General features: G+C 53.8%; 1 protein-coding gene across 3 annotated transcripts in view; it reads left to right on the top strand.

The window, feature by feature from the left end:
* The window catches only part of TMEM181 (transmembrane protein 181), a 47163-nt gene that overhangs the window by 27426 nt on the left and 3549 nt on the right, over nucleotides 1-16188 (top strand). For all 3 annotated transcript variants that reach the window (XM_047769832.1, XM_047769833.1, XM_047769835.1), the window contains 10 exons: nucleotides 6343-6423; nucleotides 7459-7558; nucleotides 8036-8166; nucleotides 8396-8487; nucleotides 8719-8776; nucleotides 11148-11250; nucleotides 11826-11877; nucleotides 14116-14198; nucleotides 15113-15202; nucleotides 16068-16134. In XM_047769832.1, coding sequence (XP_047625788.1) covers nucleotides 6343-6423; nucleotides 7459-7558; nucleotides 8036-8166; nucleotides 8396-8487; nucleotides 8719-8776; nucleotides 11148-11250; nucleotides 11826-11877; nucleotides 14116-14198; nucleotides 15113-15202; nucleotides 16068-16134 — 857 coding nt within the window. The remainder of the gene's footprint in view (nucleotides 1-6342; nucleotides 6424-7458; nucleotides 7559-8035; nucleotides 8167-8395; nucleotides 8488-8718; nucleotides 8777-11147; nucleotides 11251-11825; nucleotides 11878-14115; nucleotides 14199-15112; nucleotides 15203-16067; nucleotides 16135-16188) is intronic.

Raw genomic sequence — 16188 nt, 5'->3', positions numbered from 1 at the left:
ATTTTATTTCATTAAAATTTTTTTTTTTTTTTTTTTTTGCTTTTTAGGGCTGCACCTGCAGCATATGGAAATTCTCAGGCTGGGGTGGAATTGGAGCTACAGCTGTTGGCCTACACCACAACGACAGCAATGCGGGATCCAACTTACACCACAGCTCATGGTAATGCCAGATCCTTAACGCACTGAGCAAGGCCAGGGATGGAACCCGCATCCTTATGGATACTAGTCGGGTTCGTTACTGCTGAGCCACAATGGGAACTCCCTAATGTACCTTTTTTTTTTTTTTTTTTGTCTTTTGTCTTTGTTGTTGTTGTTGTTGTTGTTGTTGCTATTTCTTGGGCCGCTCCCGCGGCATATGGAGGTTCCCAGGCTAGGGGTTGAATCGGAGCCGTAGCCACCGGCCTACACCAGAGCCACAGCAATGTGGGATCTGAGCCGCGTCTGCAACCTACACCACAGCTCACGGCAACGCTGGATCGTTAACCCACTGAGCAAGGGAGGGGACCGAACCCGCAACCTCATGGTTCCTAGTCGGATTCGTTAACCACTGTGCCACGACGGGAACTCCCCTAATGTACCTTTTTATTACAAACTACCTTCATTCCTTAATGGAAGTGAGGAAAGTATAATTAATAAAACACATATGACCTTAGTGATAATTACATATCCACCAGAATGGCTGAAATCAAAAAGACAAAAAATGGCAAAGTTGGCAAGGATGTGGAGCCACCAGTGCTCCTGTCCCTCGCTAGTGAAAGTGTAAACTGGCACAGCGGAAATTCCAGGTGGACTGACCAGAGGATATGCACTTAACACTCACAGTCGCCCAAATGGTAAAGTGCCATCCACAGGAGAATGGGTACAGGAATGGTGGCTGTTCCGTGTTGCATTCCCTGTGGTGGAATAGCACACAGCAACGAAGGGGAGTTATGACAGCCACGTGCAACACTACGGGTGACTTTCAAGCGTGTAATATTGAAGAAAGTAAGCCAAGTAGAAGCCGGTACAGAGTGTATGAGTCCATGTCTATTAATCTCAAAACCAGGCAAGACGAACCCGAGCTGTAAAATCGGTGTTGGCAGCACTCTGGGGCAGGCAGCGACCAAGAGGAGGTGTGAAGGAAGGGGCTTCGGGCTGCTGTGATGTCGTTTCTTGGTCAGAATATTGTTTGTCCCCAGTGTGTTCCGCGGGTGACAGTTAGAGTAGTGGCTCTGTACGTGTGTCATCTTTCAGGGGAAACCCAACAGAGTATGTGATGTGCTTGGACTCCAAGCCCATCAGCTCGCTGCCTGCACAGCCACAGGCTTTGCTAGAGCATTTTTGCTTCCTCAGCAGAATCTGACTTTGGAGAGTTTCTTTTTCACTTGTTGGGCACTTCCTGGGACCTCTGGCATCGGGAGTTTTGAGGCCTGTGTTCTCAAGTCCAGAGTCCGTCCTCACCGAGGGAGCCGGCTCTCATCTAAGAGCTCCAGGACCCTGGGCTTGCCCCTTCGTTTCAGCAGCCAGGGCTTCCTCGTCCGTAAAACCAGCCTCTGCGAGCGGGGACTGCCACGGGGCAAGCCCCTTGCTCCAGCGCTCTGCTCTGAGCCGCATGCGTCTGGTCCTTGAGCAGGGCTGACGTCCTCCCGTCCCGTCCTGGGCCTGCCTGGTGGTCGGTGCCGTGTTCCCGACTGTGAGAAGCTTGCTTTCTCTCTCCTTTTGTCCCAGTCCCATGTTCTCTGGGCATCTGGTCACAGATTTCTGCTTGCAAACCTCGTCCTGATGGAGAGTGGCAGAGCTTCTATCTCTGCTCTTCTGCCAACTCTTAGCCTTTTGACTGCGTCTTGCCCACCTCCCATTGCCAGGTTCAGGCCGGGCCCACCCTCCCTGTCTCTCGGGTGCTTACCAGGTATGGCTTATCTCCTGTGTTCTTAGTTGTTTCCTTGGCCGTGCTCTGCATACATGATGGGGTATAGACTTGAGACCCCTGCAGATTGCTTCAACTCACTTTTCTGTCATTTTTCTCCTGAGCTTTGCAAGCACCCTCTCTACACCTGTCCCATCAGCCCCCTGCGTCCTCACAGCTAATCTGGGCTTTTTCCTCTTCTTAATGCTCGCCTGGTGATTCCTTTTTTTTTTTTTTTTTTTGCTTTTTCGGGGCGAACCTGTAGCATAAGGAGGTTCCCAGGCTGGGGGTTGAATTGGAGCTCCAGCTGCTGGCCTACACCACAGCCATAGCAACCTGGGATCTGAGCCACCTCTGCGACTTGCAGCTCAACTCATGGCAATGCCAGATCCTTAACCCACTGAGCGCGGCTGTGGATTGAACCCACAACCTCATGGTTCCTAGTCGGATTTGTTTCTGCCATGAGGGGAACTCTCTGGTGATTCTTAAGTAATGCCCTGTGCCACTGTTCACTTTTCATTTCTCCCTTTTTCTTCCTAAGCCTCACCCTTTCACGGTGAGGTTGGGGTGGGGCTGAGATTAAACAACAGCCCGAGGGCTCTGGTTTTCTGTCCGCTGGGCCCCCTCTGGTTTCCACTCAGAGTGAGAAGTCTGGCAGGCAGTGCTTTCAGAGGGACTGAGGCTTCTGGGCTCATCCTTGATACATTGTTGTCCTAAGATGTTTCTGCATGGTGTCTTTCATGTTGGTTTTCAAGCCTCAGAAACCCAACACTGAACCTTCCTGTGGGGGTGCCCCCTCCCTGGGGGTTGCTGAGTGCTGTGCAGGTTGCCGTGGGCAACGCTGGCTGGAGGGCCTGCATCCAGGTCACACCCCCTGCCCCCCACCCAGGATGTTCCAGTGGCTCTTCTCTTTCTGAGAACTTTCTGAGAATGGCACAAAATACTTGTTCTCTGCCTCCAGATTAGCTCCTAGAGGTGCTTTTACTGTTTGTTGTTGTTGTTGTTGTTGTTTTCTGGTCTAGGCTCCATGGTTTCATGTCTGCCCAGGACTTGACACCATGTCTGCTTTGCCTGTAGTCAGGTAGGTGCTCAGTAGGTGTTGAATGGCTGGGTGGAGGAGCTGGACCCCAACCCCGCAGGCTGCAATTAGGCTGCAGGGTGTGAAATGAGCCCTTCTTCCCAGTGTCAGTCCACGTCTAACAGGGGAGCCATCTCTGGAAGGACAGAGGTGGCTTCATGCACACGCAAAAGCCGTGAAGGGATTGATAGCTCCTAAGCCCTCGAAGTAAATGGCTAAGGCCTGAGCGCTTTCTGGGACTTTACTCTGTTTATTTCCTTTTCCTTATTTTATTTTTTAATTTCAAACATACATCTTGGCACTGAAAAATAGTGCACGAAAAAATCCCTAATTCCATAGAATTGGGTCACTGGGTGGAGGTAGTTCCCCTGCAATGGGAAAGTCAGGCAAGGTCAACAGGGCAGAGGAAGGTTGGGCCTTACGCCGAGAGGTGCTGGGTGCCCCACCGGGCACAATCCAGCTCGGGTCTAATCCCGAAAGCCGGGATTTGGCCTTATCTTTCCTCTCTGTCCCAACTCCGCATCCTTCTCCTCCTTCCTGTGAACTCCCATTTTAGAACTAAAATGCAGGAGGTCCCGTCGTGACTTAGTGGTTACCAAACCCGGCTAGTATCCATGAGGACGAGGGTTTGATCCCAGGCCTCGCTCAGTGGGTTAAGGATCCGGCGTTGCCATGAGCTGTGGTGTAGGTCAAAGATGCGGCTCGGATCCTGTGTTGCTGTGGCTGTGGTGTAGGCTGGCAGCTGTAGCTCTGCTTGGACCTCTGTCCCGGGAACCTCCATACGCCGTGAGTGCGGCTCTAAAAAGACAAAAAAAATAAATAGAAAAAGAACTAAAATGCATATTTTAGGGTTTGCTGTTTATTTATTGAGTAAAGCATTGTTTTCTAGTGCTGATTTTTTAAGTGAGTGAGTGGATTATTTTGAACTTCTCTGACAGAATCCAGAGGCTGAATCCCAGTCCTTCGGGGGAATCCATGGTTATTTTCTTTCTCAAGAGTTCGGGTCCCTTGAGGGTGAAAAAATACACACCTTCTTCACTGTTACTGTAAACATATTTCGTGCGTCTTTTCCTAATGGTAACACTTCTTTTTTCCCTCTTCTTGTTTATGGCTTAGAATCTATTTTTTAAACTAAGATAATGCAGCAGACTGTTTTCTTTTTGAATGTGGTGTTTATATCAGCCCTCCCCCATCAGTGCTCGTAATCACGACTGATCATTTTGTCAATGATGCTGTTATCAAATGTAAAGAGCAAAGCTGTACCCATAATAGCTGTATTGTTTTGGATGTATAATAGCAGCTGTTATTTGGTGAACTTTTGCTCATTACCAGCTACTGTGCCACACTTTTTATATGCATCCTCTTATTTAAATGTAGTGATAATTCTACAGAGCAGCTAATAGTATCCCTACTTTTCGGAGAACTCTGAGGTTTAATGAGGTTCATCGCCCCGCTAGGAAGTGGCAAAGCTGGGATTTGAACCCACATCTCCGACTTCACAATTTATGTGACGTCATCACTTATGGTTTCCCCTTTCCCGGTAACATCATTATGAATAGCCGGTTTCTGTTCGACGGGTGTATTGAGGCATAGTTGACATACAGGGAAGTGCGCATATTTAAAATAGGAAGCCTGAGGTGTCCTGACCTGTGTATATGCCTGGGAAGCTATCACCATGACCAAAATTACACGCTCACCTACTGCCCCTGAAGGTTGCCTCCTACCCCTTCCACCTGCGAAGTTTTTTCCGCAGGCCTCCACTGAGCTGCCTACCTTACAGATTTATTTGTATTTTTTAGAATTTTACGTAAACGGAATCATACAACAGACATGAGTTCTTTCACTCGCATGATTATTATTATTATTTTGTCTTTTTAGGGCCGCATCTGCGGCACATGGAGCTTCTCAGGCTTTGAGTCAAATCAGAGCTGTAGCTGCCGGCCTGCATCACAGCCACAGCCACAGCAACGTCAGATCCGAGCCACATCTGCCACCTATACACAGCTCACGGCAATGCCGGATCCTTAACCCACTGAGCGATGCCAGGGATCGAAGTTGTGTCCTCATGGATGCTACTCAGATTCATTTCCACTGAGCCAAGACAGGAACTCCATACTTGCATAGTTATTTTGAGATTCATTGATGATGTACCAATAGTTCATTTAAAAAAATTTTTTTTAATTTATTTTATTTTTTGCCTTTTTAGGGCCACACTCACAACATATGGAGGTTCCCAGGCTAAGGGTTGAATTGGAGCTGCAGCTGCCAGCCTACGCCACAGCCACAGCAATGCAAGATCCGAGCTGCATCTGCGACCAACACCACAACTCATGACAATGCCAGATCCTTAACTCACTGAGTGAGGCCAGGGATTGAACCTGCGTCCTCCTGGATGCTAATCAGATTCGTTTCCGCTGAGCCACGACGGGAACTCTGGTGCTGATTTTAATTCAATGCATTAAAATGATGGTGCCCCCCTAGCCCAGAGCAGGGCTGTGTTCTGGGGTCTGGTAATGATCTAAGGCTCATTTTTTCCCACCAGGCAAGTGGCCAAGGTTAAGGGCTGCCTTCCACCCGCTGTCAGCACATGGGCCTCACCTCTGCCCTGTGAGGTGTGCACTTGATTTGAACAAAACTGCTCGGTCAGCACAAGAGCTGACAATTGTCATTCCACTGTATTTTGTTGTCTCATGTTCCTATTTATGTGTCTCAGTCTTTTTTAGAACATCATACCTACTCACGTTTCTGTGTCTTTTATTTATTTATTAATTTTTTTGTCTTTTGTCCCTTTAGGGCCGCACCTGCGGCATATGGAGGTTTCCAGGCTAGGGGTTGAATCGGAGCTGCAGCTGCTGGCCGCAGCTACAGCCACAGCCACGCCAGATCCGAGCTGCATCTGCAACCTACACCAGAGCTCATGGCAACACTGGATCCTTAACCCACTAAGCAAGACCAGGGATCAAACCCGCAACCTCATGGTTCCTAGTCGGATTCGTTTCCTCTGCGGTACAACGGGAACTCCTTTTGTGTGTGTGTGTGTGTGTCTTTTACAAATCTGTTCTTTTTAATGGGATTTATGACTTCTTCTAATAAAGAGACTGACAGTGTTGATCTTTGATAAGATATAAAGGCCAAACGCTCTTATTAATGTTAGAGTATAATTTACCTGCCTGTTTGCCGCTCTTGGGAAAAAGTGTGTGTTCTTTAGTGTAAAAATAAAATGTGCCAGGTGTTAAAATTCTCGAACCCGTAAGAAACTATGAGCGACATTCTGAATGACCCACAGGCTCACATTTAGAGATAGCTGTAATTAACAATCCGGTGCACTTCCTTTTAGATGAATTCTTTTTCCAAACTGTGCTCCTGCTTTCTGTTTTAGTGGAAGACTTATGACCCTGCGTTTTCGCAATTGGAAATTTGGTTCCGATTCGTCTTCGTGGTGCTTACCTTCGTTGTCACTGTAAGTTCCATTTGCCTGGCAGATGACATCCAAATCCCCACAGGGGCGACGTTCGTTTAGTTGTGGTTATCCAGGTGCAGGAGATGTAGCTGAGCGCCCAAGACACTGCCCCCAGGGGGCTGATCTGAGGTTACCCAACATCCTGGGTTTCTGCGGGGACGCTGTGCTGCAGGGAGAGTGCTGGTGTCCTCAGTAGGGACTTCTCTGTCGGTCTTGGTAGTTCCAGGTCATGGACCTGTAAGTGACCTCCCCTCCCTGTGCAGGGACAAGTGCCATCTAACCTGTGTGGAAGGGTTTCTCCTCCTTGGATTGACCTTTGAGTGTAGATATGGCCCATCCCTGGGTTTTGACATTTGAAAAAGTGGATCAGGCCTTTCAGTCTTTGGGCCTTTTCTGGAAAGAGGCTGCAGCACAGGCTTGTAGCACAGGCTTTGGCTCATTTGGGATCGAGGTCTCTGTCCACCAGCACACCCCGACTTTGGGGAATGATTTACCGTAAGGTACAAGTGCAGCCATGGAGGTGGGCGTTTTGAGGAAGAGGACGTGTGCCTGAGGGCTGCTGTCCCTCACTGGTCAGCTCTCTGCCCCGTGCCAATGCAGAGGGTGTGACGCTTAGGAGAGAAGCCCACTCTTTTGTTTTTTTCTTTTTAGGGCCACACCCACGGCATATGGGGGTTGCCGCGCGAGGGGTCGAATCGGAGCTGCAGGTGCTGGCCTACACCACAGCCACAGCAACGCCAGATCCTCAACCCACTAAGCGAGGCCAGGGATGGAACCTGCATCCTCATGGATACCAGGCGGGCTCTTGACCTGCTCCTGCCCCTGTGGGAACAGCTGTGGCCATCTTAACTGTGTTCCCTGTGCAGCAGGTGCCCAGCTTCTCCCAGGTGTCGCTGGTGTTCTCAGGGTCAGTTCCACAAGGGGTTGGTGCAGCACGTCTTGGCTGGCACCCAGACCATCGCCTTAGGAAGACATAGCGTGATGCTCGGGGAGGGGAGGGCAAAGGTGGTAACTGGGGCCTGGTCTGGTTGGCAGTGCCTGTTCGCCCACTCCCTCCGGAAGTTTTCCATGCGAGACTGGGGCATCGAGCAGAAGTGGATGTCCATCCTGCTGCCTCTGCTGCTGCTTTACAACGGTAGGTGCCAGCTTTACTCTGGAGCGTTCCCCCTTAACGCTGAACGCTGGGACGCATCCTGCAGGTGACCTGGTCCGGTGTTCCAGCAGGTGGTAGCTGACGTCTCACGGGATGCGGCCAGTACCTGCAGCCGCCCCCTGCTCAGTCGTTTACACCTGGTAGGGCTGCAGACACAGTCTCGGGGCCTGGCTTTGGGGCCAGCACTGCTGTCTGGTCCCCTTCCCTGCCCCAGAGAGCCTTTGCTCCGGAGCTGCAGCGCTGGTGGGCGCAGACAGCGCTCCTCAGTGATCACTGGAGCAGTCTGTTCACTGGCTTTTGGTTTGTTTGAAAAACAAAACAGCCTTTGGTTCCCCACCTTTCCTTTGGCTCTGACGGGGGGGAAAGCCGTGGCGAGTTCGGCCCTGGCTCGGGCCGGGCGCCCTTGCTGGGCGCGGGCGAGTGGGCCTCCATCGGGCTCTTCTGCCTCCTGCCTTCCAGACCCCTTCTTCCCGCTGTCCTTCCTGGTGAACAGCTGGTTCCCGGGGATGCTGGACGACCTCTTCCAGTCTGTGTTCCTGTGCGCCCTGCTGCTCTTCTGGCTGTGCGTGTACCACGGGATCCGGGTGCAGGTGAGCCGTCAGCCCCCAGCACTGCTGCGGGAGTCGGGACTCAGCCCTTCTGTTCCAGACCCTGGGATCATCCTTAAGACGAACTTGGCCTTGAGGACCGGTCTTGAGCCTCGTAGTCCACAGAAGAATACGTGCCTGTGGAGATGATGGGAGTGTCTGAGATCCACTGAGGCCTGTTGTGGGGTGATGGTTGGCCAGAACGACTAGCTTTTCTCTTTTTCTCTTCTAGGGAGAAAGGAAATGTTTGACTTTCTATGTGCCCAAATTCTTCATTGTTGGACTGTTGTGGTTGGCCTCCGTTACGCTCGGAATATGGCAGACGTGAGTCATTCTATTATGTCAAACTTGAGTCTTAGAAAGCATTCTAGGAGTTCCTGTCGTGGTGGGAATTTGGAATTTCTCCTAAATTTAGGATTACTTTTTAAAAATCTTTTACTGTTGGTCAGCAAGTAGTTTATGTTGATAAGTTTTTTAAACAGTCAAGTGAGAGAAAGTATAAAAAAGTTAACTAGTTTTTAATCTTTGTTTTTTTTTTTTATAACATATCTTTAGAGTTAATGAATTGCACGATCCAATGTACCAGTATCGAGTTGACACAGGAAATTTTCAGGTAAGGATTGTTCATGAAGCCTGAGGGTTTGTTGTTGTTGTTTTTTTTTTAAACTGTTAATTTTTTAAAAACTGCTGGATTTTATGACTTAAATTGTGCTATTGACACATGCTTGCTACTTGGTTGTTTGAGAAGGACCATAGAAAGTTCAAGGGTGGAAACTTTGGGGAAAAGGTGTTTGAATGGCATGAAAAAGAAACTCGTAAGCACTGTGTTGTCGCTCCTTGTCCTTGGTTTATGGTAGACGTGCCAGGGCAGGGAGGTTGTGTTAAATTCTAGGAACATCATAGAACGATTAGGAAACCACTTGTCCACGTCATTCCTGCAGAGGCGCGAGGTGCCCAGTGAGTGAACAGCAGGGCGGGGGCTGGCTTCGCAGGCCCTGCAGCCGCAGGACCCTGCGCTCTGGGAGACGCTCTGCTGCTGCGTCTGGAAACTTGTAGCACTTTCTGGAAGAGACAGTACTGAGTACTTTGTTTCCCACGGAGGCCCACAGATGACAGCCCTGAGCGCGGCCTCCCCTCCCCACCTCCCGGCTGTCTCGGCTGCCCTCTGCGCGCCACGGGCAGCACCCCCTGGCCAGCCGGCCATGGTGCCGAGGGGCAGAGGGAGCCCTGCAGGCCCAGAGTCGTGCTCCCCGCGCAGGGCAGTCCCACAGGCCCGATGTTGATCCTGACTGTGGGTGACATCCAGCCTTGCTCTGTGTGGCTTTGCAGAGAGCGTTAAGCTGTGTGCTTCTTCGCAAGAAAGAGGGACATTTAGTGAATGATGATACGTGGAGAAGCCGTTGTGCTTGTGTGGGGACGCGTGCGTCATCGGAAGCGGTGTAAGCGCCCGTTTTGGGACTGGGCTCCAGTAGCCGAGGGCCTGTGGCCTTTCTGTTCCCTTGTTTACATGCTGGAGGGCGTGAAGGTCGCCGACTTTACGAGCGTCATCATGACCTTTGCCCTCAAAGAATGTGTGACCCTGGGAGGGAGAAAGGACTTAGGCACCGGAGACCAGTATCGTATCACGGGGAGCAGGCCCAGTGACTGGGAGGTGGCATCTCCATTTGTGTTTTGTCTGTTGAATTGTCTTTTGAATTAGCCTTGTAATGCTTTAGTGAGCTTCGGCGGAGGGGCAGCACCTCGAGCTGAGAGGCGGGGGAGGCCTGCTCTCCCAGAGCTGCGTGGGCACAGCCTCTGCCCCAGGGAGGGCAGAGCTGGAGGGGGATCTGGATGCCCTGCGAAGGCTCTGGGCCTCATCCTGCGGAGGCCAGGCCTCCCAGGAGGCTCTTCTTCTTGGGGGCAAGGGCAGTAAAGGAAGGGGGAGGAAGGAACGGCTTTGACATGCTGTCAGGAAAGAGTCTGCAGACCTGGTGCCAGATCGCATGTGACACTGTTGTTTGAGTTTAACTCCCAGTTTGAATGAAGTGGTACAGATTCATGCTCATCTCCTGTTACTGGAGCTTCTGTCTGGTGTGGTCTGCTCATGTTTCGTGGGCGGACACTGCGGGGTGGGGACAGTCTTGCCCGAGGTCACAGGTCAGTATCCGCGTGGTGCCAGGCTTCCCGGGCCTGAGGGCCAAGGCAGACAGACTGGCCTAGTCTGATTTTTAGTAAAGGAAACCCTCAAAACCTGGATTTCTAGGAAGAGGAAAATAGCTAAAGGGACCCGCTGACGACTGAGATCCCATTACTTCACAGGAGAGAAAACTGGGCCCAGACCGAAGTCACAGCTTCCTGCAGGGTAGAGGCAGGTTCCCGGTCTCCTGACCAGAGGGGAGTCCTGGCCCTGAGAGGAAAAGGCAGGATGGGAAGGTGGGGTGTGGTGGGGGCGTCTGTGCAAAAAGGAAGCTGAGAACTCAAGCGGAGGTCCTGCAGGAGCAGGTGCGTCACTTGGCCCCCTTGCCGTCACGGCCTCTGACCTCGGGAGTAAGCCTTCTGTGTGGCCTGTAAGTTTAGACACCCCGAGTTCTGGCTGATCTGGTTCAGACCCCTCATTGCACAGAGAAGCCGAGACCCAGGCCTGGGGGCTTTCCTGGACCCACACCGGCGTCCTCGGAAGCAGGCCAGGAGCCAGGCCCTCAGCCCGGGGAGAGACAGGTCCAGACAGGTTGGAGCACCTGCTGTATTCCCGGCCCTGGCGCGGTTTCCGTGCCGCTTGCAGGCGTTTGCTTAGCCAGGGGAGCAGCGAGGGCCCTGTGTCCCCAGGTGAGCTGGCCGCCTGTCTGGGAGGCTGGGCCTGGATCGTCAGAGCCCGGGGTGGCAGCGCATCCCTGTGCTGTTCTAGGCTGTGACTCTTGGGGCGCCGGGGCCCTGGCTTTGCTGTTGGAGGAGAAGCGGCTCCGAGCCCCGGTGGCCTTTCACGCGTCCGGCTTGCTTCCTTCCAGGGAATGAAGGTTTTCTTCATGGTGGTGGCCGCCGTGTACATCCTATACCTTCTGTTCCTGGTGGTGCGGGCCTGCTCTGAGCTGCGGCACATGCCTTATGTAGGTAAGTGCCCCGTCACGGATGCCCGGCTGCACCAGCGCCTGGGCCCCAGGCCCTGCAGCAGGGCCACGTGCGTGACTCTGGGCCATGTGGACAGTGCCTTGGCCCGCGCTGGCGGGAGGCTCCTGGGTGGAAGCTGGCTGGGGCCCGGCTGCCAGCGTGGCCGCTGGAGCTGCTCACATCCTTCTGGAATCACACCTCACGAGGCGGCGGGGGTGGGTTTCCTCATCGTAGAATCGGTGCAAGTCACCGCGATTCAAGGGTCATAGGATCCTTCACCCCAGTCTGTCACACCAAATAACAACAGCCATGGCCTTGCTGGGGACCCCCTTGGGCCCCGGGGGCAGGGAGACAGCGTTTCCTTGGGGCCTCAGGTGAGCCCAGGGGGAAGGAAGGGTTTTGCTCTGAGGGTTTGGCGTTAGTTTTGTCTTTAAGATCTCTGGGATGAAAACCCCTGGCCTGGGAACCTCCGTATGCCACGGGTGCGGCCCTAAAAAGCCAAAAAAGCCATCTCTGGGATGGGAGTGGGATTTACTTCCAATTTGGTGGTTTAATGGGAATATTTGTTTCTTTTTCAGATCTCAGGTTAAAATTTTTGACTGCATTGACTTTTGTAGTGCTTGTTATTAGGTAAGAAGTCTTTCTTTCTCTCTCTTTTTTTAGGGCCACACCTGCGGAGTATGGAGGTTCTCAGGCTAGGGATCGAATCAGAGCTACATCTCCTGGCCTACGCCACAGCCACACAGGATCCAAGTCACGTCTGCGACCTACACCACAGCTCACGGCAACGCTAGATTCTTAACCCACTGATAGAGGCCAGGGATCGAACCTGCATCCCCATGGATGCTAATCGGGTTTGTTTCTGCTGAGCCATGACAGAAACTCCCAAGACGACTTTATTTCTTGAAAGAAGCAGAATGTGAATTTTTGTTTTCCTCTCTTAAATATCTTTCCTCCTCTTTTACGGGGTTAACTGCAGGGCGCTTCTAGCCAGGCGTGTCCAGAGTGGGGCCCGAGGGTACCCGGGGGTGGGGGCGGGTGTGAGGGAGAGGCTTAGCCAAAGCCCTGCCCAGTGCAAGTCCCCGAGGGCCCTGACGCCTGCCGTGTAGACAGCAGATGTAGTGGAGCGCACGTCAGAGAGCCAGACTCCAGTGTGATGTGCTTGGTGCCTGGGGGCGCCTTGCTGCTCCAAGGACAGGACTCCTGCAGGAATTAAGTCGGTACCGCAGGTGTCACCAGACCCCACCCACTGTTGGCCCCATGGGGCAGCGCCGGGGGGGCGGGGGGGGGTGGTGGGGAAGACGGGCGCCCCGGAAGTGTCTTTGAGGGAGTCCAGAGACCTGTGTATGGTTTGTCTCTTTCTCCTAAAATCTAAATCCCAAGGGAAAAAGCATCTCGTCGTCTACGTTTCTTCCTTGTTTGGACGGCACGTTAGTGGCTGTCAGCCCTTTCCCTCAGCGCAGCCTTTCGGGCTCTGGGGGCCCAGCCTTGCTGACCGGAGGCCCCCAGAGGCCTTGGGGTTCATTCCCCGCACCTGCAGGGCGTGTGTGCCTCACTCAGCACAGCGTGGGAACTCAGCCTGGACTTGAAATGAGTTTCCTTCGGCGTCTAAAGGCGCCTGAGCATGTTCTTGCCTAGTTCCTCTGGGGTGCGGTCCCCCCCCAGCGCCCTGCCCCCGGCCTCCCCCTGCAGCTTGGGAGCTCGTCTGGCTGGAGGCTGTTAGGCTTCTGTGGTCTTTCTCCACAAAGGCTCCCTCCCCAGTACCGTGGACGGAGGGCCCGCGCTGGCAAATAGGCAGGCCGGCCCTTGCTGTCGTGCTGTTTATAACCCTGTGGGGAGGCCGGTGATGAAAGAGGAAATAAATAGCATAAATGCGCTTGTGGGCACAGATGTAACGATGGCAGGAGGGAGGTGGCTGCTTCAGGGGGCGGGGGGGGGGGCGCTTCTTGGGCGAGGTGGCTGTCGGCCTGGGCCCCAAAGGAGGACCTTGAGGCTCAGGCGGGGAGACCAGCATCGCGGGAGGCGGGGACGGGAGGGAGGCTGACTGCTGAGGGTCGGGCCTCGCTCTGCCGGACACCGTGAGGGGTCTGGGTTCTGCTCTCGGTGACGGGGCCTCTTTCAGGTTTTTGTTTTGTTTTGCTTTTTAGGGCCGTACCAACGGCATATGGAAGTTCCTGGGCTGGGGTCAAATCGGAGCCACAGCGACACCAGATCTGAGCTGAGTCTTCAATGTACACCACAACTCATGGCAACACCAGGTCATTAACCTTCACTGAGCGAGGCCAGGGATCGAACCTGTGTCCTCATGGATACTGGTCAGGTTCATTGCCACTGAGCCACAACGGGGAACTCTCCTTTCAGGGTTTTAAGCCAAGAGGCGAAGGGCTGTGATTTACATTTTATTAAGCAGTCAGTCTGGCTGTGAGTGGAGAGTGGACCACAGAGAGGGATGGTGGCCTCCATGGTACCAGAACCCTTTTTTGTCATGCGTGTCAGCGGGCAGGTGTCCCGTGTGTGTGTGAACCACTGCCCGGGAGGAGAAAGAGGACGAGGAGGCGCCGACCCTCCTCCGGGAGCCGCTGGCCTGTGAGAGGAGATGGTCCTGACAGCGTGAATCGAGGGGTCAGAGAACAGGGGAGCAGATGCCCAGTGGCCGTGACGAGGGCTGCGGGTCCTGTCCCAGAAGCTGAGCCTCTCCATTCTGAGACCAGGCGCCCAGCGTGAGGGGCTGAGTGTGTGTGCACGCTCACGTGCATGTGCAGGTCTTGTGCAGAAATAACTGTGACTCGACCGAGTGGGTATAACGAGTTACATGAAGCGAGCGTTGTTCTTGGTATATTTTTACATATCGTCCCCCTTCTTTTTCAGCATCGTCATCCTTTATTTAAGGTTTGGGGCACAAGTATTACAGGACAATTTTGTGGCTGAACTGTCAACTCACTACCAGAATTATATCCTTTTGTGAGGAGACGTCAGGTGCAGGCACGCATCCTGGTGGAGGGTAGCATTTGGGGGCCGTGAACATCAGGAAGAGGCAGGTCCCCTGTTCTGCATGCCTGGGGGTCCCACACCTGTCAGTGCCAGGTGAGAGGCCCTGCAGTTCCCAAGGTCACTCAGCGGCTGGAGTCAAGCCCAGATCCAGGGCCGCAGGGCACTGAGGAGAGGCCTCGGCCTGCTTCCAGTCCTCTCTCCCCAGACGGCATCTCTCACCTTCTCTCAGGTGTGTCCCGCTGCGGTTCACGCCTGTGTGTCTCGATTCCCCGAGGCCGGTTCCCTGGGCAGTAAACTCTTTCAGCTGCGGGATCAGGTTAGGTGTGTGTGTCCCCTCGCACTTCCGGCGGGGGGGCGGCGCGGGGGGGGGTTCTCCAGCAGGGACACGTTGGGGTTAATCCTGCACATCCTGGCTTCCTTCCACAGGGCCTCTTATTTTACGTACATCCTTGGAATTAAGGCACGATTGTCCACGTTTTTGTGTCTGAATTTCACATTAAGCTTTTATCAGATTCTCAAAGGGTCCGTAATCCAGAAAAGATTTCGAGTGACTGTGGAGGGTCTGTCTCCATGTCTCTGTTTCATTCTGGACCCATCCCTCTGTGCGTGGCCTTCCTTGCCCTTTACACGTCACCTGATCACGTCAGGTCCTGCTACCTCCAGAGTTTTCCATGGATAGGAAGGAGCGTGGCTCACCTTTACAGGTGCCCTTGGAAGGTTTTTGTACCCGGGGCTGGGGGCATGCCCTGTGACGTCCTGACGTCTGGGTGAGGACCCTTGGGGCTCTAGCTGGTGGGTGGTGGTTAGTGGTTGTTTGGGGGGGCGGCGGCTGACAGTGTTCCAGGCAGCTCGTTCCCTTGACCACAAGTGTCACCAGCCGAGTTCTTATCTTTCTATGGCTTGTTGAACTTTTACCTCTACACCCTGGCCTTTGTGTACTCGCCCTCAAAGAACGCTCTGTACGGTAAGCCGCCCTGGGGCCCGGGGTGCTGACCGGACCCACCTCCCCCTGCCTGCTAACACTGGCACCGTGTCCACGGTGCCTGCTCTTTAGCAGAGAGACCCAGGTGAGTTTAAACAGTGAGCCCCAGGCGCCCCGGGAAATTCTTCCCCTGGTGTCGCGTCCACAGCACCAGGCGGAAGAACGTGTTGTCACTGGGTCCCCGCATAAACATTGTGTCCATCAGCCCCGTGAAGTCAAGTCTGTCGAATACGAGTGTTGGGACCATTCAAAGCAAAGATAGATACCTCCCCCCCCACACACACCAAGACCAAAAAGGAAAACAGAACAAAACAGGCCTCTTGCACAGGAGAAGGGTGAGAGCTCTCTAGAATTGGGCAGCTCCAGGGCACCTGACTTCCCCAGGGGACGAGCTGCGTGGGGTCCTGCCCCAGCTCCGCAGCGCCCTCCTGAAGAAGGTCTGGTTGCTCCCGCTCCCAGCTGACGACAGGCTGGCTCAGACCCAGGGCGGGGGCCGCCGGTGGGCAGCCCAGGCCTCCCGGCCTGTTTCCCGGCCCTGCTCCTGCCGTGGGCCTGGGAAGGGGGGTGCTGGGGGGGGGGGGGAATGGGGGCAGCTCCCACCTTTGGGCTCCTCCAGCTCTTGGCTCCAGGCTCCCACTCGGCTGGGACGGGCCGGCCAGGCGGTGCACTGAACCGGCTTGTGGACGGAGCACGTGCTCAGGAGGCAGAGCCACCTGTTAAGGTCACACACGTCATCCACATGGGAGCTGGGATTTGAACCGGGCTCTTTCCGACTCTCATCCTTTTTCTAGGACAGCGTCCTGCCTCTACAGGCTAGTGACACAAAAATGCTTGTGTTGGTTTTCAGAGTCTCAGCTGAAGGACAACCCCGCGTTCTCCATGCTCAATGACTCGGACGACGAGGTCATCTACGGGTGAGTCCCTGTCTCCTGAGGGCTCCCCCACCCGGGGGTGGGGGGGCGCTCAGC

The sequence above is a fragment of the Phacochoerus africanus genome, chromosome 2 (genome assembly GCF_016906955.1).
Source record: "Phacochoerus africanus isolate WHEZ1 chromosome 2, ROS_Pafr_v1, whole genome shotgun sequence".
Taxonomy (NCBI): domain Eukaryota; kingdom Metazoa; phylum Chordata; class Mammalia; order Artiodactyla; family Suidae; genus Phacochoerus; species Phacochoerus africanus.
The sequence above is the reverse complement of the archived record's forward strand: the minus strand, read 5'-3'. Positions and strand labels throughout refer to the sequence as shown.